Source organism: Carica papaya, chromosome 4, assembly GCF_054855325.1.
Source record: "Carica papaya isolate Zhongbai chromosome 4, ASM5485532v1, whole genome shotgun sequence".
Lineage (NCBI taxonomy): Eukaryota > Viridiplantae > Streptophyta > Magnoliopsida > Brassicales > Caricaceae > Carica > Carica papaya.
In genome coordinates, this window is record NC_142312.1 from 4,359,976 (window position 1) to 4,386,265 (window position 26,290).

General features: G+C 36.4%; 2 protein-coding genes across 4 annotated transcripts; both read left to right on the forward strand.

Moving 5' to 3' along the window:
• The first annotated feature begins 6,851 nt into the window (after nucleotides 1-6,851).
• LOC110822434 (catalase isozyme 2) lies at nucleotides 6,852-9,983 on the forward strand. Its single transcript, XM_022052559.2, has 8 exons — nucleotides 6,852-7,009; nucleotides 7,223-7,319; nucleotides 7,821-8,098; nucleotides 8,193-8,972; nucleotides 9,074-9,166; nucleotides 9,280-9,347; nucleotides 9,474-9,567; nucleotides 9,671-9,983. Exons 1-8 carry the CDS (start codon nucleotides 6,995-6,997, stop codon nucleotides 9,728-9,730), a joined length of 1,485 nt encoding a protein of 494 aa, XP_021908251.1. The 5' UTR covers nucleotides 6,852-6,994; the 3' UTR covers nucleotides 9,731-9,983.
• Nucleotides 9,984-11,973: 1,990 nt separating this feature from the next.
• ATSAC1B (Phosphoinositide phosphatase family protein) lies at nucleotides 11,974-26,185 on the forward strand. Of its 3 annotated transcripts, none has more exons than XM_088217486.1 (21): nucleotides 11,974-12,218; nucleotides 12,581-12,743; nucleotides 12,853-12,936; nucleotides 13,197-13,324; nucleotides 13,409-13,500; nucleotides 13,728-13,785; nucleotides 14,009-14,065; nucleotides 14,178-14,210; nucleotides 14,344-14,425; nucleotides 17,830-17,936; nucleotides 18,782-18,868; nucleotides 18,958-19,035; nucleotides 19,313-19,383; nucleotides 19,477-19,575; nucleotides 19,725-19,824; nucleotides 19,929-20,037; nucleotides 20,138-20,210; nucleotides 20,382-20,475; nucleotides 24,321-24,500; nucleotides 25,407-25,473; nucleotides 25,687-26,185. In XM_088217486.1, the coding sequence occupies exons 2-21, from the start codon at nucleotides 12,599-12,601 to the stop codon at nucleotides 25,815-25,817; spliced, it is 1,875 nt and encodes a 624-aa protein (XP_088073612.1). In that variant the 5' UTR covers nucleotides 11,974-12,218; nucleotides 12,581-12,598; the 3' UTR covers nucleotides 25,818-26,185. The 3 variants fall into 3 exon arrangements, with proteins under 3 accessions (XP_088073612.1, XP_088073614.1, XP_088073613.1); XM_088217488.1 differs by having other exon boundaries at nucleotides 11,978-12,218; nucleotides 24,408-24,500; XM_088217487.1 differs by having other exon boundaries at nucleotides 12,212-12,342.
• Nucleotides 26,186-26,290: the final 105 nt, after the last annotated feature.

Consider the following 26,290-nt stretch of genomic DNA (forward strand, 5'->3'; position numbering starts at 1 on the left):
GTGCGATCGGACGGCCCAGATTTAAACGCACGGACGGCCCAGATTTAATCACAAACGGACGGCCCAGATTAAAACAAAATGGACGGGTGAGATCAAAAGGCAAGGGGTTATAAATAGAACCCCCACACCAGACCACAAACCCTAGCCGCCTGCCGCTCGCCGGAGAAGACGAACCAGAAGCCGGCCGCCGTCACCCGTCGCCGCACCGGAGGAACTTCCGACCGCCGATCGAGGTAAATTTCGTACCCCCGACTCATTTTTCCATGCTGATTCCTCCTGTGGCCAAATCGGAGCCAAAATTCCGGCCAAACGGCCGGAATGCACGGCCGAAGCCCAGCGGCGCTGCCGCGCCCTTCTCGGTTTTTGCCTCCGATGAGGCCCTTCCCGGCCTCCGTTTGATGCAAATTTTATATCACCGTGATCACCACTCTTTTCTCTACAGGTTGACCGGAGCTAAATCACCAAAACACGAACCTCGCCGGAGAGCCGCCGCACCCGAGAGCGCCGCCGCCGGTAAGCTCCGTTTTTTCGTAATTTTTTGGCCCCCCGAGGGCCCTAGGGTTGTTTTCTCGCAGGGACCGATGCAAGTGTGGCCGAATTCGGCCAGAAACGACCGAAAACAGCCAACCCGAGGCGAATCGCCGCCGCGTCGCCGGAGCACGGCGGAGCCGCCGTGCCGGAGTTACGATTTGGGCCGAAAGGGGCCCTGGGCCTAATTTGGGATTTTTTGGAACACGTGCAGGTACCAGTAGTGCGTTTCAGTTCCCCGAGGAAAATTCAGGGAAAATTAGGGACAACCTGTAGGCGCACTGTGAAGCCGTGTTCAGACCCCGAAACGAGTAAGGACCCCTCACCCTATTTTCTATCACGGTTTTAAAGTTCAATAAATGATAAAACGGTATTTCATGAATCAACGAATGTGTGAAATTGCTTAAGGTCGCTAATGGAGCCCGAGTCTAGTGTATTTGTCGGTTAACTGTTATTTGGCCTGTTTTACAGTCTTCAATGCAGCATGAGGTTCGATGTTTTCATTTTATGGTTTTGTATGCATATTGTACTGCTTTATTGATTATGGATTGAATGACTGGGGTGTTGATACTGCATGTTGTCTGTTTGGCATAAATTATCGTTTAGCTTGTTTGTATGTGATTGAAAATGCTGACTGAGGGAAAAGGCGAATAAAAGATTACGTGAATGGAAATTGTATAATGTGTTCAGCCTGACTAGATATCCTGGGAGATGGTGGACGGACCGGGTCCGTAGGGAACCCAACCGGGATTGTGGTCTCCCATACCGGACGGGGTATGGAGATCTTATGTGTTTTGGCGCCCATACCGGACGGGGTATGGGGATGGCCCGTTTCACCATCATATCGGACGGGGTAATGAGGTCTATAGTTTGGCGCCCATACCGAACGGGGTATAGGGACGGTCCTGGAATATGATCTCAAGTGTTAAGGATTAACGGGTAGCGGAACCCCTATGGATCCCCATGGATACTAGTGGGCTGGTGAATTAGGAAAATATGTTGTGAAACTATTGAATTACGAAGAGTGTGATAGGTATTATGTTATACAGTTCATATATATGTCTTCATGATGATGATGATGTTATTGCTTTCGTATATTGTTTTATGAATTTCACCGAGGTGAGTAAATGGTAAAGGTTTTACAAAAAGGATTTGTTGTAAATTATGCTCCATTGGTCTTTTTGTGTTTTTCTACCCACCTTTACCTCCGTGACGGTGAGATATCGTGATGTCTTTACTGGGCTAGTGTAGCTTATTCCTTATTTAATCATTTCAGATCAAGAGGACATCGTTCCCGAGCCGCTTCCGCAGGAGGACGACGAAGGGGACGCCTGAGGACTCCATAGTCACATTCGTAGTTTTTACTTTCAAGTTTCTCTTTTAGGTAGTTTAATCTTTTATATTTTGTGAGCACGTTTTGGTTTTAGTGTAAGGGATGTTATTCAAATTTTGACTTCGCTTCCGCATTGACATTTTTATATACACTCCATTTTTATATACATTCTCATTATGAGAAAGGGTCATTCGAGCGTATCTAAATAGATACTATGTTTACATATGGATCCCTACGTCGTTACATTCCATTTAGGATTAGGAATAGGCGTAATCGGACCTACTTTTTACATATCTCTCGTTATTTGGGACCCTATTCACCTCTTTGTGCTTCTATTGAATCGAGAAATAGGTTTGATTGTCCATCTTTTTGATAATTAATATCAGATTCGTTTCCTCTTTAAACGTGATCGGATGGTCGAGATCAAATCGCGATGAACGGTCCAGATTCATTTCTTCTTTAAACGCGATAAGACGGTCGAGATCAAATGCGATGAACGGTCCAAATTAACGCGAGATGGGTATAAATATTTCGTATCACACCGAACCTAAACCCTGGCTATCAGGCTACCGTCGGAGAAAAAGAACCAGTCACTGAAGAAAGGAGCCAATCGCTGCTCGCTGCCGCGCCGGAGCCACCTCTGACCGCCAAAAAGGTAAAAATTTTCATATTCGCTCAGAATTTAATTTTGATCATCCCCATGGCTAAATCGAAGAAAAGAAATAGTGAGTGAGCTGAAAATCGTGGTAAACCCCGATTGGACTGCTGGGGCAAAACTCACAACCGCCTCCGATGAACCCTTTTTCGTTTTCTATTTCGTTCGATTTTTTTACCGTTATATTCACCGTTCTATTTCTATAGGTTGATCGAAGAAAAATGTCCAGCCGCGAAGGTGAGCTGACGTAGTTGCCACACCGAAAAATTTTACAATCGGTAGGTTTCTGTTTTTTAACTTTTTTCGGCCGACCGAGACCTTCTAACGTATTTTCTCGCAGTGATGGATATAAAACCGACCAAAACTAGCCGAAAACGGCCAGTCCAAGGCAAACTGCCATTAAATAAGGAAATTAGCTACACTAATACAGTAAGAATATAACACTTATCATAGAAACGAAGAATCGAAGGTTAGTAAAAAATTATAAAATAACCAATGAAGCCATTTACTTTCTTAAGTGAATTAATTTAACATAAAAACTGTTATTTCATACTTACTCTTATGAGTTTCCAAAACTGACCTATGAAGACAATAAACTGGATAAAATTACAATTTCATATCCAAATGAGCAATAATAACAACTTACTTTTTTATCTATTTACCAGTACCTCTGGGGACCCATAGGGATCCCCTCTACGCGTAGACCCAATATCCAAGTGAGAAAAATGTAAACCCTAAATTCGAAATTATTTTTGCTTTTAGTTGCTATAATTTAATCTCTCAATTTCCTTTAGCTTTGGTCTCTTACGCTTCTTAAGTTTGGTTATTATAATATTCTTAATTTTTTTTCCAGTACTAATTTATAAATGTTTAAATATTTTATTTTTGTACTTTCTATTATTATTTGTTGTTATTAATCCATTAATCATTGAAAACAATAAATGTTAATGCCAATTACTAAAGAAATTAACAAAAAGATGACACTTTAAAAAGACATTTGGAAGGTGTAATTGTCTCAATTAAGTTGAGGATTGTGATTAAACTGATTATATATGCTTTGTAACGGCCCCGAAAATTTAAAAAGAAATGTATGTATAAAATTTTTTAGTACAAAAGCGAAATAAAATATTATGATTAGCATCCCTTACACGATAAGCAAAACATATTAAACATATGAAAGAATAAGCTAACTAAAGTAAATACTAGAAATGACTACTATAAAGAAAACTATAAAATCTTTAGGCATCTACTCGCCGTCTTCCTGCAGAACGGGCTCGAGAATCAAGTTCTCATTATCTGAAATGGTTAAGTAATGAATGAGCTATACTAGCCCGGTAAAGACGTCACACTATCTCACTGTCACAGAAGTAAAGGTTGGTAGAAAACAAAAACGACTAATTGAGCATAATTTATGAAAAATTCATTTATTAATGATAAAATCCTTTACGGTCCACTTACCTCGATGGGATTCATGAAAACAACTTATGAAAATAATAACATTATAATATCATAAAATCATACGCACTCTGTAACATAACACATGTCATACTTTTAATATTTCAATCATCAGGCAATAAATTTCCTATTTTATCAGCCTACCAGTATCCATGGGGATCCATAGGGGTCCCCACTACACGTGAACCATTCACTTTAACAACTTAATTTCAGGGTCGTCCCCATACCCCGTCCGGTATGGGCGCTAAAATGATAAACCTCAATACCCCGTCTGGTATGAGGGTGAAGCGGGCCGTCCTCATACCCCGTCTGGTATGAGCACCAAAACATTTAAAGTCTCAATACTCCGTCTGGTATGAGAGACAACGTTCCCGGTAGGGTTCCCTATGGACCCGGTCCGTCCACCATCTTACAGGATATCTGGTGAGGCCATCGACTTATCCATTTATCAATTCACATACCATTTCTATTATTTTCTTAGTTTTCTATTTCTCACATAATCATGAATATTTAAACCAGTAACTAGCATCCAACAATGCAGACATATCATCGGATTCACAAAATTAAGCCATAATGAAGTAACTAGTGATTCATGCATTCAAAACTATAGAATAAATAAATCAGATATCATAACACATTTAAAACTGTAAAATAATTAAAACAGCAACTGACCGAAAATATATCAGATCTTAGCTCTATTAGCAACCTTAATTAATTATACATATCTATTAATTCATAAAATACCGTTTTATCATTTATTAAGCTTTAATGTCGTGATAGGAAATATGGTGAGAGATCCTTACTTGATTTGAAGTCTAAAATTGATTTTTTACTGTGCCTACGGGCAGTCCCTAGATTCCCTGAATTTTTTTTCGGGAACTGAAACACACTTCTGGTACCTGCACATGTCCCCAAAAAACTTCAAATCAGACCCAGGGCCTCCTCGGCCAATTTCGAAATTCCAGCACGGCGGCTCCGCCGTGCTCTGGCAACAGCGACGACGATCCGCCTCGGGTTAACTGTTTTCAGTCGAATTCGGTCAAACTTGCATTGGTTCCTATGATAAAACACCCCTAGGGCCCTCGGTGGGCCGAAAAAATCTAGAAAACTGAGACTTACTAGCGGGGGAGCTCTCGGGTGCAGCGGCTCCTCCGGTGCGAGTCGCAGTTTGGTGTTTTACTCCGGTCAACCTGTAGAGAAAAGGACAGTTGTCATAATGGTGTAAAAATTACATCGAACAGGAATCGGAAAGGGCCTCATCGGAGGCAAAAATTGAAGAAACCCGCGGCGGCGCTGCTGGGCTTCAACGGTGTTTTTCGACTAATTGGCCAGTGATTTGACTCCGATTTGGCTACAGGTGGGTTCAGCATCAAAAACCGAGCCAAGGTGAGAAATTTTACCTCGTTTGGCGGCCCGAAGGTGCTCCGGTGCGGCGACAGGTGGCTGCGGTAGGTTCCTCCAGTGGCTGGGTTGTCTTCTCCGGCGAGGGTTCTGGCGACTAGGGTGTGGGGTTGGGTGTGGATGAGATTATTTATAACATTCCCCTTTTAATTTGAGCCGTCCATTACGATTTAATCTGGGTCGTCCGATCGCAATTAAATTGAAAATAAATCTGGGTCGTCCATCGCGATGTGATCTGAGCCGTCCGTGCGTGATCAAATCTGGGTCGTCCGCACGCGCGTTTGATCTGGGTCGTTCGTGCGCGTAGGAACGGATCTCAGCCGTTCGATCTCACGCACGCGGATCGCCCACGTGGCCCGTTCTGCGTGGCCTTCCCTCATCAGCGTTTCTGCCACACGGCATATCCTGATTGGCCAGAGCTGCTGACGTAGTTGCTGACGTGACATAATTTTTTTAAATTGTGTTTTGACCCATGGTTTTCAATTTTTTTTTCAAAAACATTCCTAAAATCTAAATTTTCACCCATTTTTCTCAAAATCATTTTCAATTAAATTCAAAAATAATTTTATCTCTTTTTATCATTATTATTATTTTTATCTTTATTAAATTAAAACCATATAATTATTAATTAATAAATTAATTATTAAGATAAAATAAAATCAAAATAATTCCAATAATAATAAAAATAAAAAAATTTTGGGTGTTACATGCTTAAATTTCTTATATCATTTTAACGTTTTTTTTAAAAAATAAAATTATGCATAGTGAGTTGCTTGAATTTAGTGTGACTCAAAGGGAACAAAATATTATATTAAATATATTATAATTTTATTACATCTTTTAATTTAAAAAAAAAAAAAAAAAAAAAAAACTAGTCGTATTTCTTGAAAAAAAAAATATTAGATTTGATTCTTTTAATTGGTTGTAGTTATGTTAACTAATAAAATTTAACTACTAAATTATGATGTTGTTAGTGAACAACTAGTTTTACTTACTAATATATAATAACATTGAAATATAACTAAAAATTGTGAATAAATATATTACAAATTTTTATTACATCTAATTGAAAATAATATAACATTTGAAGGAGTGTTGATAGGATATTCTTTAATTATTTGTAAACAGAACTGTATATCAAGACATGTTATAGTATCTTATTTATTATAATCATTACACGCCAAACACAATGACTCTGTAATTAATGTTTGACCAAAATGTAAATCACACTTCCATAATTATTTCTCAAAATAGTAAATTAGTACTGATAGTCACTAATTTATATATTTTATTAATTATGTAATATATATATATATATATTATGCAAATAATAATACACGCAAATATATAATCCAAATGTGGTATAAAATAAGTATATAGTTGAGGTTAATTGTACAGGATAAAAAAGTAAATTGTGAAAAAATAATTGGACCAGCTGTAGATTATAGTAGTATGATTGAAGAAAATATCTAGCCAAGGAAATTAAGAAGTTGTATACGGGATGGCCCACTGGCCAGTGCTAACATGTTATATAGGAGTGTAAGCTACAAAGCTCTCGCCTCAGACCCATCACTCCCCCTTTAATTTCTTCACTACTGTTCATTATCTCCCTCCTCAAAATCATGGATCTAAGCAAGGTATTGTCATCTTCTTCGCCTTCAAATCTTAGCCTTCCTCTCCATATAACTAATTATAAAACCCTAGCTTCCCGTTATTTTTTTGATATCATGATTATAAATTAACGTGTCTGTTTTAACGGGGTTCATATCTACGTGTATATATATATATATAGACTAGCTTGATGTATAGTATATGATATTTTAAGCTCTCTTTTCTTGATCTTCATTCAGTTCCGCCCATCAAGTTCTTATGATGCACCATTTTTCACTACAAACACCGGAGCTCCGGTCTGGAACAATGAATCTGCCCTCACCCTTGGCACCAGAGGTAAATTTATACATGTATACACTTACTTGTATGTATGTGTGTGATATACGTGCACGTGTTTGGGAATTTATACTCATTTATAAGCGATCCTGTCATGATATATTTTTATATATATATATATATATAGCAGGGTCTGTATTAATAAGTGGCTCACGGCCGCACCGATGGACTTATCACCAGATCTGGTTAATTTTCTAGATTTTGCATGCGAACTTTTTCTGTCTTTTTCTATCCTTACCAAAGTATAAGGATATAAGCAAGATACTATATCTTTATGTATATTATAATCAAGATCCTAGAATCAATATTAACAAATATTAATCTGTATTACTACTTACTTAAATATATATATATATATATGTATTATTTTCATCAGTATGTATGCAGCAGTGTACGTAAGTATTTCTGGGCTTGAATCGTGCGTAACTATATCAGGAGCCGCCGTAGGTGATTATCAGAGATCTGAAAGAATTAGGAGATGATGATCACCATTTTTTACAGGTCCAATCCTGCTGGAGGACTACGCTTTGGTGGAGAAGATTGCTACTTTCGACAGAGAAAGGATCCCAGAACGAGTGGTTCATGCCAGAGGAGTCAGTGCCAAAGGCTTTTTTGAAGTCACCCACGATGTCTCCCATCTCACTTGCGCCGATTTCCTCCGCGCTCCCGGCGTCCAGACTCCTCTTATTGTCCGCTTCTCCACCGTCATCCACGAGCGTGGCAGCCCTGAAACTCTCCGTGATCCCCGTGGTTTCGCCGTCAAGTTTTACACCCGAGAGGTAGATTGGAAATACACGTACTTACACACACACATATGCAAGAATGTATACACGTATATGATTTTCCTGGCCGGGTTTGTTGTTTTTCAACCAGGGTAACTTCGATATCGTCGGAAACAACATGCCGGTGTTCTTCATTCGTGACGGAATCAAATTCCCTGACGTGATCCACGCGTTCAAGCCAAACCCAAAATCAAACATTCAAGAATACTGGAGGATTCTTGATTTCTGCTCTCACCACCCGGAGAGCTTGCACACCTTCATGTACTTCTTTGACGACATCGGTGTTCCGGTCGACTACCGGCACATGGAAGGATTTGGTGTCAACACTTTCTCCTTCTTCAACAAAGCTGGTAAGATGCTGTACGTGAAGTTCCACTGGAAACCCGCTCGTGAAAAAGTGATGGGTATGTCCGACGAGGAAGCCATAAGAATCGGCGGAACCAACCACAGCCACGCCACCCAAGATCTGTACGAGTCGATCAAGGCCGGAAACTACCCTGAATGGAAGCTTTACGTGCAGACAATGGACCCTGCTGATGAAGACAGGTTTGACTTCGATCCGCTTGATATGACCAAGATTTGGCCGGAGGATATCTTCCCGTTGCAACCGGTGGGTCGGATGGTACTAAACCGGAATGTTGATAATTTCTTTGCTGAGAATGAGCAGTTGGCTTTCTCCCCTGCTCATGTCGTCCCTGGAATCTATTACTCCGACGACAAGCTGCTTCAATGTCGAATCTTCGCCTACGATGACACCCAGAGGCACCGGCTTGGACCAAATTTCATGCAACTTCCGGTTAATGCTCCTAAGTGTGCTCATCGGAACAACCATTTTGATGGGTATATGAATTTCATGCACAGGGATGAAGAGGTAAATTAATTAATAAATAATTAAATTTTACTTTATTACAATTAATCACCTTATTTTGTTAATATGGCCTTAATTAACATAATATTTTCTGGGTTCTGCAGGTGAATTACCACCCATCAAAATTCGACCCTGTCACTAATGCTGAGAGGTACCCGATTCCTACTAAAGTTTACAGTGCTTGCAAACGAGAAAAGGTTAGATTTTTTCTCAACTTTCAATTCTCCATTCAATATTCATCAATAGTAAAAGCTTGAAAGAAGATACGACCACAAAGAAAATTCCATCTAACCAAAAAACAAAATTACAGTGCATAATTGAGAAGCAGAACGATTTCAAGCAACCCGGGGAAAGATACAGGACATTTGAACCAGACAGGTATGGGAGATCTATATACGTGTGTGTGTGTGTATAGATCACTGTCTTTTTACTGGTAAAATCTGATTACATCTGGCTTCTACGATTAATTAACAAACATTATGTAACCTTGTGGGTTAATTTCAGGCAAGAGCGATTCATTAACAGATGGGTTAAGGCATTATCTGAACCAAGGATTACTCATGAGATCCGAAGCATTTGGATCGACTGGTTATCCAGGGTCAGATCTCTAATCTTTATCCTTAGTTCTTCCGTTAAAAGTCTGAGTTAGTAAGAAATGGTTTAATTTATTACATACATAACTTGTGTGTGTGTGTGTACAGGCTGACGAGTCGCTAGGGCGGAAGGTGGCTATGCGGCTGAACATCAGGCCGAGCATTTGAAAATGGTGTGGGTGAAAAAAGCTGTCTGCAAATTAATGGAGTTTGAAAGAAATAGTAGCGTCCCCAAATAATCAAGCAGTGGCAATATCCTACTATATCTGCTTCTTCCCATCAATTGCCATGCTCTATGCTCTGTTTTCCTATATATATATATATATATGTATATATGAGGGAAAAAAATGTAATCTCGTTTTATGATCATTTGGTTGTTGTACTAATAAAAGAAAATTGATGTATGGAGTAATTTGATCTACTTATTATTCCCAATTTTTCTTTACTTATCAGATAATAATATTGTAATCGGAAATTAAAAATCAAAGTGTATTATTTAAATATTACATGATTTAGTTTTAAGATTAACCATATGTAATAAGTAGAAATAACGAACAAATTTATGAATTATTACGGATTTTTATACTTAATTAATGAGAGATTAACATTTTTTTAATTATAAATTTAAGTGTGGGACAGAGAAAGGGAACACAAGCATTTTAATTATTGACGAACACGCAACTTCATTATCTCATATCGTTGAACAATCAATATCCTCACGATATCAATACAAACGTATGTCTATAATAATTTAAGAAATTTATAATTATTAATAAATTATGTTGTTATTAACGTACGTAAATTATTATTTTTTAAAAAAAAAAATTAGTTTATATTATAATAAAAATATGAAATATTTTGTAGAATTATAATAATTTCATTAAATATTTTAATAAAATCTTGGACGAACATTTGATATAAATGTTGTTTTTAGCATTTCATAATGAAATTTAATTATTTTAGAAATTTAGAATTAATACAAAATTTCAAATAAATTATGCGTTTGTACCGAACTAGCTTTAGAATACGTGGTGAGTAGGGTTGGTGGTGTGTGGCAGGCACGGATCAATAATTTCGGCATCTGTAAACATAAGCATCGGCTAGTGAATTGTCTATTTTACCCTTTTAGCAAAATTCTCTCTTTTTTTTTTTTAAGTTTTTTATATTAAAATAATTTTTCAGTTTGCATTAAATTAGAAATAAAATAAAAATCTAAAATAATAATAAAAATTCTTAATCACATAATATAATGTGATTCGATAATGAGTTGTCGGCCACTTAATTGTGAATTATTTTGCTTCGGTTGGGCGTGTTGTTGTGGGTCATGCCCGACAATCAACATGTCTGATCCTTCCCATTGCACTTTACAGGACCCAACCTTATCTCTAAACAATAGTAAAATTTATCACAACCTAATATAGTTAATCAAATTTTCTCATATGTATAATTGTATAATTATAAGTGAACACTAAGTTTGTTTGTTTTAAAAAATTTAAATCAATTACAAAAATAAACTTAATTAAATTAAAAAAATTTAAAATGAGATTGAATCGATTGAAAAAGTATAATATATATTTTTTAAAATTAAATTTAAATACAATATATATTACTATATAATTATTAATTATTATTACATTAAAATAACAAATAAGTTATTCAATCATTCTAATTCTAAAATTTTAAAATAAAAAGAATCAATCTAACCTTTTTATCAATTGAAATAATTATTTATTTAGATTTTTTTTTTAAATTAAAAAGTTTTTCTAACGAAAAAAAAATCCTTCACCATTTCAATTTGAATAACGAAATTACATACATTCTATTTGAATAAATTTTAATAATAATTAATTAATGTATGACAATGATAGTGATTGAATGACAATGACACATAATAAAAATGATAAATTTTTATTATGTTTTGATGATTATATATTAATATATATTAATGACATATTTTTATTTAGATAATAAAATGATATGATTGTATTTTTAATTAAATTATTAATTTATTATTATTTATATAAAAAATATGTAATAAAAAAAATTATTTATTGTTGTAATTATATTTATATTTAAATAAATAATTATTATATATAATTAAATTAAATTTGTATATTTAATAAAATAAATAATAATTTAAGAAAATAAAAATAAAATAAATATATTATATTATATAAAAAATAAAAAAAAAATAATATACTGATTACATATTTTTAAAATTTATTTTAAATTTATAAATTTATTACTATTAAAATTTAAAATAAATATAATTTTTTTTTAAGAATATCATATATTAAAATTATATCTTTCAACACGATTCAATCGGGGTGTTAAAAGGTAAGGTAAGACCTGAAATATAATAATGGTGTCTTAACGTGAATTTCCTTTTCAAAGGCTGAAATGAATTGTAAAGCTTTGGGAGTGCCAGACCTTGACCAGGTCATAGTTGAGGAGTGACAGACCAGTAAAAAGATTCCACGAAATCAAATTAAATTCGTGGGGTGAACAAAGTCTCCCGGCACTCTTTTCGCCAAAATTCGGTTGAAATTTCCTTCTAAATTTAGCCCCTTGATTTTTCTCTTCCTTTTCTTTTCTTTTTGAAAAATTATACCTTTGGCTCTCTCGCACGGATCTTACGTCTCGTTATCGGCATCAGGTAGTTTCCTCCCTCCCCTATTTTGTTTTGTTCTGCTTGAGATTTTGTTTGGGTCCTAAGAAAATTAGAAGAAACTTCGAATTTTTGAAACGCTTTCGGTTGTCATCCCGCAACTTGTATTGAGGTAGGAGCATTATGATGTGATAGTCATAATTCATGTTGAACTACGTGTATGCATGAATTGATTCCGCGAGATCAGTATCGTGGTTGTCATCTTTGATTGGAGGAAATCTTGATGCAATATGACAGATATTACCTTGATTAACTTCTGACCCTTAATTGCTCTCTGCTATGGAGAACGAAATGAATGATGGAGTTTAGTAATCTTTATCTGCTTTTCTCTTTTGCTTTATACTTCGTAGTGAATTGCTATAGTGACGATGGAGAGGGCAGACACTGGGCAGAAGTTATACAGTCGACTGCGTCAATGGGATTTCCCGGATAAATATGTTATTGAGCCCACTGATGGCCCTTGCAGATCCTCTTTGGAAATCAGTCGTGTCGATGGCTCAATGCAGCTGATTGGTGGGTTCCATGATGTTGATTCTATGGATCATTATGCATTCAGGTGTCTTTTCTGTTAGATGTCTTTGTTGATCTATGTCTTACTGGTTGTACAATCTATGTTCTCTAGATGGAGTTACTGAATGCAACTCTATCCGGGTTCCAAAGATTCGAACAATTTTTGGTGTTGTGGGGATGCTAAAGCTCTTGGCAGGTGAGATGCTACATGCTAATTTTCCTTCTAAATCCACCTGTGCATTTCGTGTTCATTCTAACAGGATATGTTGCCAACACAAGATTTTCAATACAATTTTACGTTTGTTCATATGTCAATTAGTAGTTTTAGTTTCACTTTAATTGTCTAGACTTTCATCTTCTTGCATTGTATCCTGAACTAGTTTGTTCTTTGTGCCACTGGATTGGCAGTTGGTCCAAATGCTTTCGACATTGTGACATCTGTACTTTTGCATTCAGGTTCATATTTGATTGTCATAACAGACCGTGAATGTGTTGGATCTTACTTGGGACATCCCATTTATAAAGTTTTGTCATTGAAGGTTCTTCCATGCGATCATTCTCTTAGGACTTCCCCTGCAGAACAGGTAATTCACTCGCAGCTTTGCTGCTTCTGAGGTTGTGTATTACTAATATTAATTGAACTCTCTGTTTGTTATCCACTTTGACAGAAAAAGATGGAGAGTGAGTTTTCTAGGCTGTTAAATGTTGCAGAAAAATCTTCTGGTCTATACTTTTCATATGAAGTAAACTTAACACTGAGGTGAACCTCTTCTATTGCACCATGTTTTCCCCTAGAAAATAATAAATTGTCTTGCCAGTGCATATCAGTATTTTTCATGCTGGTATTATGGAACCTCAGAAGGGAAGAGGGGAAAAAAAAACTAATTAATCATTTTTATTAACACCTTTCTTTACTGAAAAATGGAAGATTGTATTCTCATAGTGAAGTAACCAGTCATAATTTTAGTACATTTGATATTGTTTCAGTGCACAACGAATGCATGATTTAGGTCAAGAATCTAAATTGCTTCCTCTTTGGAGACAGGTAACAATATTTCAACAAATAAACTGTTTTACTTTGTGGTTTCTTTTTCTGTCCATTGATTTTCCATGAAGACAGCATTTTAAACACAGGTAATGCTTATAATTTAGAGAAAAAATGTCTCCACAATCTGCTGTTTGCGCCATTCTATCTTCATCAGTTTTCCTTGTAATTTCTAATTTTAAAGCATGGTGGTTTTGCTCATGCAACAAAATCCTTGCTACAGGCAGAACCTAGGTTTCTCTGGAACAATTATATGTTGGAAGTGCTTATAGATAATAAGGTTGGTTTGTTGCTTAACTTATTCTGGTTGTTACATGCTCATCTTTTTCCATTTTTTTTTTTCACTTTGGTTTTAACTAACCTCCATCCATTCAATTGATTTCTTTATGCAGCTCGATCCATTCTTACTTCCAGTAATCCAAGGGAATATCCTTTGAAATGATTGATTTCAATGTTTTGTTGTTATAACATATGAACATAAGTTTTCTAGTTTATTTCTGGCATGCTTGGTATTAGAACTGCATTTCCATTTTAAATGTTCACCTTAACAGATAAGTAAGCTTTCATTCTTTTCAAGCTGCCATAGGAAAAGAAATTGTTGATGTTACTCTTATTGCTAGGAGGTGTACTAGGAGAAATGGTATGCAAATCTTTGTACCCACATTTTGTTTCAAGACCCTTTTTTTCTTAACAAATGTTACTTCTGTTACTTTTTTTAGTGTTTGTCTGGCTGTCCTGCATTTATTGAAATAAACTGCAATAGAAAAGTTTCACTTATGAACTTGGTTGTTCGTTTTAACACTGTCAGGTACCAGATTATTGCTGAAGTGGCATGGTTGACTTGAATGGGCTGACCATTTGAAAACATATGCTTGTGTGGATTTCTTTGGTAGAGAAGTCTAAAACATTGGTTCTTTTGTTTAATGCTTATTATAATTAGTTATCTCTGGACTATCTTAAGCACAGCTATGGAAGCTGGCAGCATCAGTAAAATGAATGAAAAATGAATATACTTCCTCTACAACTTCTTCTCTCTGTCTTCTTTGTTCTCAATTTCTTCTTAAATCAGGACCCCATGAAGTAGGATTCTGAGGAATGGTATCAGAGCAGTTGATTCTTCCCATTCCTTTTCCTTCTTGTTCTGCTAAACCTAACTTTCCTTGTTCTGTATGCTTCACTACTCTCTCTCCTTTGCCCTTCCCCATTCTGCTGAATTGTTTCTACCCAGCTATCCAAGACAAAAATGAAAAAACAAGTGCTACTATGAACACAAATCAATACCACAAAATCTAGATAGGAATTTTGACATGGAAGAAATAATTTTAACATGAAGCTTTCTAAGCAAAGGAATATCCATTTCAAGCGGTTAGCGTCAAACTGAGCGAGAAGCTGTTCTACATGAGAACATTATGGTGTTGCGGATCCCATGATGGTGTTGCCTTTCTTGAAAGGTGGTATTTTCTCTCCGTCCCATCGGTTTTTCCAAGTGTGATTTTTCAGTTATCCTTTTTGGGAAATGCTTCTTCCTCCAAGAACTTCCATCTTGACCCGTCATGCCTTGTCTTCACTGCCAGTAACAGTTCTTCCTCTTGTTGAACTTGGTTATATGTCCCCCTAGAAGCTTGTTTTTTCCTAAAGTCTAAGAGAAAGTAGAATAGTGTTTATATAGGTTACCTGTTTGTTTATTCTATGGATACAGTGTGATGCATTGAAATGAAGACAAGCATCTTATGTCAGAATGTGTCAGTTTTGTGAGAAGGAGAGTATAAATGGGTCTTAAGTAGTTATGTAAGGATAAAAAACAGTTCGAAGGTTGGAGGGAACTGTCTTTTTGTTGTAATAAATACTAAAATAAGAAAATTATGAGTATTCACTTACTGAAGAGATTGTTTAGTTCTCTCTCTAATCGAGTCATTTGATGTGTGAAAAAATAGGTAAAGGTAGAAGATCAGATAAAAGCTCATCTGCAGCAGCACATTTCATTGTCAACAGAACCATAACTAAATCCTAGACAAGTGACAATATCAAAATCCTTCTCCTTTTGAAACTAGTCAGTTTCGATGCTGTCTCCTAAATTTTGATGTGATAATGTGAGAGATTGTTGTGAAATCTTTTATGGTTGAGAAGTTTGATGGGGTTGAGGTAGCTGGTGGGATAAGCTTGCTGTCAACGTTGATGCTTGGATGGACACTATGTACTTGTGAGAAAGTTCCTCTACCAAGGATTGGTTTGAGAATTCTGTTAAAATGCCAACATTAGTTGTAGAAGGTGATAGGTGTTTTTCTCAATTGGTCTTTGAGTGATGTTCGGATACATGTGAAATACCTTAAATATAAAGAAATACTGGTCAAGGTGAGCTCAACTGGGTTTGCAATGTGCCGATGGAAAGACTGGGGCCTCTTAAATAGAGACGTGAGGAAGGTGGAAGTGGTGAAGAAGAAAGAGGTGAGGGAGGAGTTGCTCATTTTTCTATGGGTTCTTGATTGCAACCAAGTTGGGTTGCAGGAAGTGAGAAATGGAGGTTTAGAAATGGGCCTGATGAGCTCTATTTTATGGTAGGACTTGCTTTTGATGAGTCTGAAGCTAGACAATTGTTAAGTTGACACATACTGATGTCACCAAGGAAGATACATATTGAAGCAAGGCAGCAAGAGTGGTGGAAGATCAATATGGCTACTGCTTTTTATCGTCAATGGACATAAGTATTAAGTTACGGGATAGAAGGAAAGCTGCACTTACACTATCCATGATTCTCTTATCCCTCTGGCTATATTGGCTTACACCACAGAGAGAAACAGCTGTTATCTTTTTTGCATGCTATGTGCTCAGGACTCTCACTCCAATGATTTGTGATGACATTGTTAAGACCTTGGCGCTTGCTTAGGTGGCAAGAAAACATTTTAGACAGACAAAGAATGTTGGCTAGGCCCATCTTTAAATAGCATTCATCAAAACAAGTTTGCTGTGCTCAGTTCTTATGTTGGCTGATTAACATCCTTGAGGATAATGATGCTTTTATAAGGAGGTTACTGTCAGGAACCAGAATATTGCTGAAGTAGCTTGGTTGAGTTGACTGGGTTGACCATTTGAAAATATATGCTCATGTGAATCTCTTTGGTAGAGAAGCATAGCATGCTAGTTGTCTTCTCTATGACTTCTAGTTACGGTTAGTTATTACTAAAACTCTAACTAAAACTATCTTACTTGCTCATGGGTGTTGTAGAATCGTAATGTTACTCTCAAGGAAAACAAATGAAAATTGAATATGCTTCGTCTGCAACTTCTCCTCTCCTTCCTCTTATCTAAATTTTATTGTCTCCTCTTCTTTCTTCTCTACTTTCTTCAATTAGGACCCCATGAACATGGATTCTGACAAACAAGTTCCCATGAATTTGGTGTATGCTCTGATTTGGCAGTTAGGAGAATCGTGCAGGAAAAAAGTCCTTAAGAAAATTGCATGTAAACTAAAGATGCAAGTATTTATGCAGTTAGTATTTAGTTCTTAAGAAACATTGGTTAGGAAGTAAGCTTGAAGCTGACGTTCCACAGTTGATTATAAAGTGGGAATATTGATGCAAATATTTCTCGGAACTGCATAATAGTTAGTTGGTGTGAATGACATACTTTTGTCTAAGAAAAATGCATAAATATTAAGGGAAAAACCAATTTTTCTTTTCTGATCCTCTTTGTAGCGCCAAGTGCAGCTGAAATTCTACTCTTTCTTTCTGTTTATTAATCAATGGATGAAAGCCTTCAGGTCGTAGGGTAATGTCATTGGGTAACTGTACCTAGAAAGTGCAGCTGTGTGGTTGACTTATTTACTTATGCGGTAACTGGTTAATTGAAAGCAACTTGGTTATGTTCTTAATCTTTCTAGTAGTCCTAGGAACATGGTCATGAAGGCGTGGGAAAATATCAAGGTAGCAATAGCATTGTAGACTTGTTAAAGATCGATATGCCTATTAGTTTTCACTGTGTCAGAAAAGTGCTTTATCTTATTTTTCTATACTAGTCCAGTTCATTTACAATTTGGTTCTCTTGAAGGCACTCGTATGTGGAGAAGAGGAGCTGATCCAGACGGTTATGTTGCTAACTTTGTGGAAACTGAGCAAATTGTGCAGATGAATGGATTTACATCATCATTTGTTCAGGTAACTTTTGTCTTCCCTGATACAAGAACAGTCTTCCTGTAGATTGCTGTTGAGTTTCTTTATTTTTTAACAGTATTGATTACAAAACCTAGTGCTGAATGATAAAAGGAAACAGTAACTATAAGGTTACATGCTACAAGTCTTGGTCATAAAACTCTGGATTAGGATCCGGGAAAAGCTGAATACTGTCATTGGAGGAAACATTTTGAGGAGATTGAACTGGATTTTTGGAGTTCGCATTCTACCCAACCATCTTTTCTTTTTCTTTTTCTTTTTCTTTTTTGTAAATCTATTAGATTATGCAGAAAATTTAATGTCATCAATCTGTATTTGACAAGGCATCGAGTGCAGTAGTCTGCTGATTAGTGAGGTGGGAGAAAGCTCCGATCCAGAAGTTAAAACTAAAAGTTTTTGCTGAATCTGACTATGGCATGCGTATAATATGTTATGAATCCCATCCAGAAGGAGTCTCCTTTCTCAATAGGGATAACAACTTGTATAAATCATGAAGGCAAATCAAGAAAGGGTGTGTCCGTCCTAGTTGAATGGGAGCCAAGTGAATTACCCTGTTTAACATCACTCATCTTCTTGTTAGGTTCTTTTATCCATGATGACATGGATGCTTCTTCAGTTCCAACCCTTATAAATTTTGCTAGAGATGGGATTTAACAGTTTTTAAGGGTCTCAAAGCTGCATAAAAATTGTACCAGTATTTGGCCATGTCCGATATCCATGTTATAAATGAATAATTTTAGTAGCTCAAATAGCACAATTTATTCCCCTTATAGTTCTGGATATGTCTCATGGTTGTTAATGTACTATTTATTTATTGGTTTTTTTTACAGGCTAGGGGATCAATTCCATTTCTCTGGGAGCAGGTTGTTGATTTGACATATAAGCCTAAGTTTGAGATTGTGAGGTCTGAAGAAGCTGTAAGTATCTCACTCTCCATTAGTAGTGTTGTTTGGTTGCACATTTCAATGACCTTTACATAACTGCGGGTCGACGAACTATTATGCAGCCTCGAGTAGTTGAGCGACATTTTCTGGATTTAAGAAAAAGATATGGATCTGTCTTAGCTGTTGATCTTGTCAACAAGGTGTGAATATTTTTTTCTTTCATTCTGGTTGGATTTGCTTAGATTTCATTGTCATATTTCCTTAGACATTTGTTGATCATTCGTTTGATCATTTTCTTTTTTTCGGATTGTTAGTCTCCTTAAATAACACGAAAAATGCTCATAGACACTGTTTAGAAGCACATGTATTCTTCTACTTGTGGACTGTGTCCATGGAACTTTTATGTTAGGACATGCACTAGCAATTAATTGCAATTTGTCTATGCTACTACTTTTGTTTACTTTCTCTCTACATCAGCACGGAGGTGAAGGACGCTTAAGTGAAAAGTTTGCAAGTTCAATGCAGCATGTTTTCAGCGATGATGTAAAGTAAAATTCCTTAACCCAGCTTCTACTTGTCTTCTGCTTTTTCTTCTCATATGTGTTCTCTATGTTAACCTAAAGATCTCTTCAACATTGTAGATACCTGCACTTTGATTTTCACAAAATCTGCGGACATGTCCATTTTGAGCGCCTTTCTATCCTCTATGAGCAAATTGTAGATTTTCTTGACAAAAATGGGTGAGTTTTTTTTTTTCTTTTTTTTTTTCAGTTGTTTAACCATTCCAGACTTAAGATTTGAAGATAGATATTTAATGTTTACTATTTTGCTATTTTCATTGATGTGAAATAGATATTTATGATCGTTTAACTTTCATTGAAACTGGTAGATACCTTTTGTTGAATGAAAATGGTGAGAAAATGAAGGAGCAACTTGGAATTATAAGGACCAATTGTATTGACTGCTTAGACCGTACAAATGTTACCCAGGTTTGTTGATACATTGTGATACTATTTGTTCAGAATCTTATTGACTTATTTATTACATTTTCATTGTTGTTTGCTTTCTGTAACATTCTAAGATCTGGCTGCAGAGCATGATAGGTCGAAAAATGTTAGAAATTCAACTTAGGAGGATTGGTGTTTTTGGTGCTGAAGAAACTATCAGTTCACACCCAAATTTTGATGAGAGCTTTAAAATATGTAAGTACTTCCATTTCACTTATAAAACTACATTCTCAAGGCATTTTCTAGGATATAAAAATCTAAATTTTTGCTCTCTTAACTGCTTTGGTGTCTTCAGTGTGGGCTAATCATGGGGATGATATAAGCATTCAGTATTCTGGCACTCCTGCTTTGAAAGGAGATTTTGTCAGGTACCTTTTCCTGAGTATTCACACTCTTGACTGTTGATGGCATCCCCTAAACTGAAAGCTTTTGGTACAGGTTCCAGAATGGAGCTGACAAAGTATATTTTGATTTTATGTATCTTTTTAAATTTTTTAGCTGTGCCCTAAAGTTGAAAGTTGTATTCAATTAAATTGCAGATTTGGTCAGCGGACTGTACAAGGAATCCTTAAGGACGGCTGCAATGCTCTTGTACGCTACTATTTGAATAACTTTGTTGATGGCACAAAACAGGTTGGTACACTTAATTGCTTAATTTAAGTTAGAGATGCTGACAAATTAGCTTTGCCCCATTGGCACTTCCGCACTTCGCCAAGTGTGATATTGAGGATTCAATCTCTCAACATACCCATAATAAAACCATAATGGGTCTCTAGCAAGAAAAGGAAAAAGTTAGAGATGCCAAATATCTAATTGAGAAACAGCAGTTTAGCACCAATTTTTTTGCTGTTACACTTTGTAGCTTTGTTCTGGTCCACCCTCTTTTTCCTTCAGTAGTTCTCTATCCTTGATATACTTAGCATGATCTTGGAGATTGGCTGGAGGGAGTTTTCTGCCAATGGTGCTGCATGTGAGATTGTCATTTTATTTAATGATGTTGTGCTCGATTGCCTTGAAGTATTACTTGGGGTCTACTCTATTTCGTGTCTTTTTGAGAATAAAAAGAATGGATGGAGGTGGGTGTTCACTGGGGTATACAACAGAGGTGAGGGTAGGGAGAGAGTCAAAATGTGGGAGAATTTGGTGCCATGTAAAAGGAAGTGAGATTTTCCATTGGTTGTAGGGGGTGATTTTAATACGCTCCTGCATAGATAGGAAATATTAGGGAAAAACTTTTCCAGGACTTGTGTTGATGAATTTCGTGAAACTTTAGACAAATTATCTGTTGAATTTGCCATTGGTGGGGGTAAATGGACTTGGTCTAATTAGAGGTCGAACTCGGTATGCTCCAAGATTGGCAGGTTTTTGTGTTTGTGAATTGTCATACAGCTTCCCTATTTATTTGGACTCAGATGAGATTAAATATAGTCCATGTCCTTTTAGGTTTCAAGATAAATGGTTTAATGTCACTAGATTCAAGGAAAAAAATCAAAGACTAATAGAACGGGACGAGAGTAGAAGGTAAAGTAAGCTATAGGGTGGCTAGGAGAATACAGGCAGTCAAGCTGAAATAAAAGCTTGGTGCGAATAGGAGTGAGGAAGTAAGCTATAGGGAAGGGAGAATGTTCCCACTCAATCTTTATTTCAGGACCTTGAGGGGCTTGAAGGAAAAGGTGTTTTATCTATGGAAGACTTAGCATGAAGGGGGTCCATCCGTCTTGAATTAGCTAACAGGCTGCAGATGGAAGAAATCTTGGAGACTGAAGTCAAGAGCTAGATGGATAAAGGAATGAGATAGAAACACAAAACTTTTCTACTATATGGTTAATCATCACAGAAGAATCAATTATGTGGAGGAGCTAAAAATTGATTGCCATGTGGTGAAGGGAAATGAGGGTTTTGAGGGATGAAGTCAAGTCTTTCTTTAGTAGGCTCTATTCGGAGAACTTTTTTTGGAGATCTAAGTTGGATGGTCTGGACTTTTTTACTTTGAATGAACAGAATAGAGCAATGCTTGAAAAAGATTCTTTGAGGTGGAGATCCTAGAAGGCCTTAGGCAATCCAGAAGGGATAAAGCACTGGGGCCAGATGGTTTCTACATGGGCTTTCTTTAGAACTCTTGGAATGCTGTTAAGGTTGACATTGTTGATTTATTTAATGAATTCCATAAGATGAGATCTTTTGTAAGAAATTTAAACTCTATTTTTCTGGTGTTTATTCCAAAGGTTAAAGAAGCGATTAGCATCAAGGATTTTGGATTCATTAGCCTTGTAAGTTCTGTTTACAAGCGTATTGTGAATTATTAGTAAGGAAAATGGCGAATGAGATGAAAAGTGTTGTGGAAGGGTGTCAACATGTCTTTGTGGATGGCAGGCAAATCCTAAATGTGGCCTTAATGGCCAATGAGATTGTGGATGTGTTTAATACATGGAATTTGGAGGGTACCTTGTGCAAACTTGATATGGAGAACGCCTATGATCATGTAAATTGGAGATTCCCTGATTACATGTTGGAAAGAATGTTGAGGATAATTGGCTTAAATGGATAAAACCCGACATCTCTACAACATCCTTTGCTGGTGTGGTGAATGTGGGTCTATCTGCTTTCTTCAAAGCTACTCATGGTCTCAGGCAAAGTGACACATTGTCTCTGTTATTACTCATCATAGTTATGGAAGCTTTCAATTGATTGCTCTTGAGCGATAGGGAGATGGAGATGTTTAAGGGACTGAACGTGGGTAATGGTGAATATGTGGTGGAGGGTACTAATCTGTTATGTGGTATGATACACTGCTCTTTTGTGAACCGAATGAGAGGGCCCTACTCGACCTTAGATGTATCCTATTGTCTTTCAAGCTATATCAGGCTTCAACAGTAATCTTGCCAAATCTGAGCTAGTGAGATGGGGTGATGGGGGAGATACAAGCAGATTAGGTAGATTATGGGGTGCAGATGTTTGGAACTGCCGATTAAATATTTGGAATTATTGCTAGGGGTCAAATATAAGGAAATATCAGTGGGACCTCGTAGTGGCTAGGATTGGATAAAGGCTAGTTGGTTTGAAGGGAAACCTTTTCTCTAAAGGGGGGAGACTCACACTTATCAAAAGTACCATGATCAACATTTTTATGTATCGTATGTCTTTATAGACGGTTCCAGTGATCATGGTTAAGAGAATGAAATAAATCCAGCATAAATTCTTATAGGGTGACATAGAAGAAAAGAGGAAGTACCAGCTTGTAGCGTTGGACGAGGTTAAAGAGTCTATCCACAGTGGAGGGTTGGACAAGGTCTTTGGTGGAGGTCAATATGGTCCTTCAGGGGAAGTTACTCTGGAGATTCATGAATGAGAGAAACAGTCTATAGAGGAGAGATTGAAGCAAGGTTTCATACTGTGACTAGAGGTTAGTACACTAGGGGCTCATCTAGACTAAATGACAGTGGCCTGTAGAAGAAAATTTACACGGGCCAGAGAAACTTCTAGGATTGTATTAGTTGGAGAGTGGGTTTGGGAGACAGGATCAATATGTGGCAATGATGTATGGGCTGAGGGTGGCAACTCAGAGGATAATTTCTTCAGATTTTCACTGTTGCCCTGGTATAAGAATGCATTGATCAAGGATTGACACCGTGGATCTAGGGGGAATGGGGAGTGATTTGTGGAGGTCATGAGAAATCTTAATGATTGAGAAGTAAAGGGAATATGAGACTTTACTGTCTGTTCTCGCCACAGTGAGACTTTATGGGATCAATAACCAGCCCATTTGGAGGTTCAATGCTAGAGGGATGTTCTCGGTTAAATCGTTCTATAATCGCTTGACCAGGGGAGAGATATTGCACAAAAACTTTCCATTCAAGCATATTTGGAAGGTACGTTTCCCCTAGAGTTACTTTCTTTGCTTCGGAGGCAAGTAGGGATGTATTCTAACTTTGGATATACTGATCAAGAGGGGCATGATTCTGGTCAATGGATTATATCTATGCAAGATGGACGAGGAGTCGTGTAATAATATCTTCCTAGGGTGTTCCATTGTGTATAAACTGCCATCTCTAGCATTTGACCTTTTGAGTATAAATTGATTGATGGCTGGCTTGGTGAAGGAGGAGCTTTGGACTTAGAAAGGTATTGGCAGGGGGAAGAAGTATATTAGCCTCAGTCCCTTTGTCATTTGTAGGTGGCCAGAGGGAGCCATACAAGAGATCTTTTGGTGGGACAGAAGAGAACTTCGACAGAGTTAAAAATAGATGGTTTTAGACCCAAGGTTTTTTTATTACGAGTCATCATCTTATTCATCTGAAAATTTAGGAGATTTTATTAACATTTTGATATATATATATATAAGTACTTTTATACATGGGTTTACACTCCCTTATACTTGTGAATGAATTATACTACTATATTTTTATTTCAAAAAAAGAAAAAATTTTGCATGATCCTTTTTGGTCTTTCATTTGGAAGTTATAATCATCTATGCACAGTTTTCTTCCTTTTTGGAAAGTCAACCTTCAGTAGCTTTTCAAGCAACGGTGCTCACATGCTTTTCCCTTTCTGGTGCACTTATAAAGGATGCAATTGATCTCCTGCAAGGACATTACATTGTTTCCATCAGTCGAGAAATGACCCCTCCTTCACAAAAAGGAGGTGTTGAGGCTCTAGCTGTAAGTTCATCTCAAGATGTCATTTTGTTTTCCTTATATTCTATTTGGCAAGGTTCCTTGAACATGTAAAATATGTATGATAATTTTCTGGATGTATCACATTTTGAGATTAATCTTATGCATGGAGAAACAAGATCTTGTCAACTACACAATGTGAAATCTGTCACTTTACTGTTACGTACCTGAGTTTATGTAGACAAGTTTTGAAAAAAAAATAGTAGGGCTTTTTCTGTTCTCAATCCACTTTGAGACAGCATACTTTACTGGTGATATAGATTTCGCTTTTAAGGCATCTATTATTGTTTAAATTCATTGATATTAGATTTTGGTTTATTGCTATTGCAATGAAGCTGATAGTTTCCTTTGAGACAGTCTTTTCTATTATCTAAAATGATTATTTCCTGTTTACTCCAAACAGCATATTTCAGTATAGATCTTTATACTGCCCATATACAATAGTGATGCACACTGAAGATATCTTCTGTCTTTCATGAGCATGTGGCTAGTTATGGACAAGAAGGTTTCATTTGGTACATGAAAATATTTTTTTAGTTTTATTTTTAAATTTAGATTTATTTCATTGATAAAACCATATAATTTGGTTAGCAATAAAGAAAACAATTGTGGACAATGATGATTAAAATAGACAATTTTAAAAAATTATATTTAGTGTTGTTTTAGAAAACCACTTTGTTTGTACTTGTTTGGTTCCACAAGTATACTCTTACATATTTCCATAAATAAAATACAAATTATTTTTGAAATAAAAACAAGAAAATATCATGTACCAAATTTAGTCTGACTTTCTTATTAAACTTTATTGTCTGAACAATACACCATAATTTCTTTTATCTATTCCATGCTAACTATTGCTGGCACTAAATTCGCATTCTCACTTTCCTGCAGTCTTTTCCACTGGCTTTATCATTGGTCTTGATTGGTTTCTTTTTTGCAACAATGTCGCTGAGGCAAGGTAAGTTGACCTCCGCTTATTTTACATGGAAATCTTCTTTACTGGAATAGTTGTGGTATATTTTACAATGGAACTGTTGAAGGGATTACTCAAAATGGTTAGTCTTATAGATCTAAAGGCCCAACTAAGCTGATAATTCCTGCAAATTTGTGTCTTTTTGATGGCTATGCACGGAATGGTTATGAGACATGATAGTATTCAATTTGTTTGCAGTTCGGTACGATCTTCGGCACTTATTCTTTTCGGTAATGTGGGCAAGCATGAGTGTGGCCATAGCATTATTTGTGAGGGCTAATGGCAGGATATTTTGCAACCGTCCTCGTCTGCATAAGCCTCGCTCTTAAATCATGGGTTCAGAATGCTCTGACCATTTTTTGTGGAGCTTTCACGCTGCTGATTATTATATTTATTCTTTAATATCAATTTTTGTACTCTACATAGTTGAGTTCTTGATTAGTCATACAGTGGGAAAATTGATTAATATCCCACCTTCTGCTTTTACTTTCCCAAAAGTATTAATTATATTCTTAATATTGTAGAGGGATTTGCCTTCTGCCAAAGCTGGATGGCCACAGTGATGGATCTTCAGGGGATTTGTTGTAACTCAGAACTTGTTTATACCAACCTCTAGAAAGGGCACATTATGATTTATCAAACAAGATTTTGGATTCACTGATTAACATGTAGTTAAAACTTTTATCCTTGTACTCTACTTGCTTTTCAATTGATTTACACCTATTTATGCTAGATGGATAAAGCAGATCTTCTTATGTATATCAAGTTCTGAATATTTTCTACTAGATAATATCATGTATGT

What these genes read in the sequence shown, in the direction of transcription:
- LOC110822434 (XM_022052559.2), top strand. An exon ending in AGGACATTTGAACCAGACAG is followed by an intron (nt 9,348 to 9,473) that starts GTATGGGAGATC and finishes GGTTAATTTCAG; the next exon opens with GCAAGAGCGATTCATTAACA. An exon ending in GGATCGACTGGTTATCCAGG is followed by an intron (nt 9,568 to 9,670) that starts GTCAGATCTCTA and finishes GTGTGTGTACAG; the next exon opens with GCTGACGAGTCGCTAGGGCG.
- ATSAC1B (XM_088217486.1), top strand. Translation starts at nt 12,599, where the DNA reads ATGGAGAGGGCAGACACTGGGCAGAAGTTATACAGTCGACTGCGTCAA. An exon ending in GATGCTAAAGCTCTTGGCAG is followed by an intron (nt 12,937 to 13,196) that starts GTGAGATGCTAC and finishes TTTTGCATTCAG; the next exon opens with GTTCATATTTGATTGTCATA. An exon ending in TGATGAGAGCTTTAAAATAT is followed by an intron (nt 20,038 to 20,137) that starts GTAAGTACTTCC and finishes TGGTGTCTTCAG; the next exon opens with TGTGGGCTAATCATGGGGAT.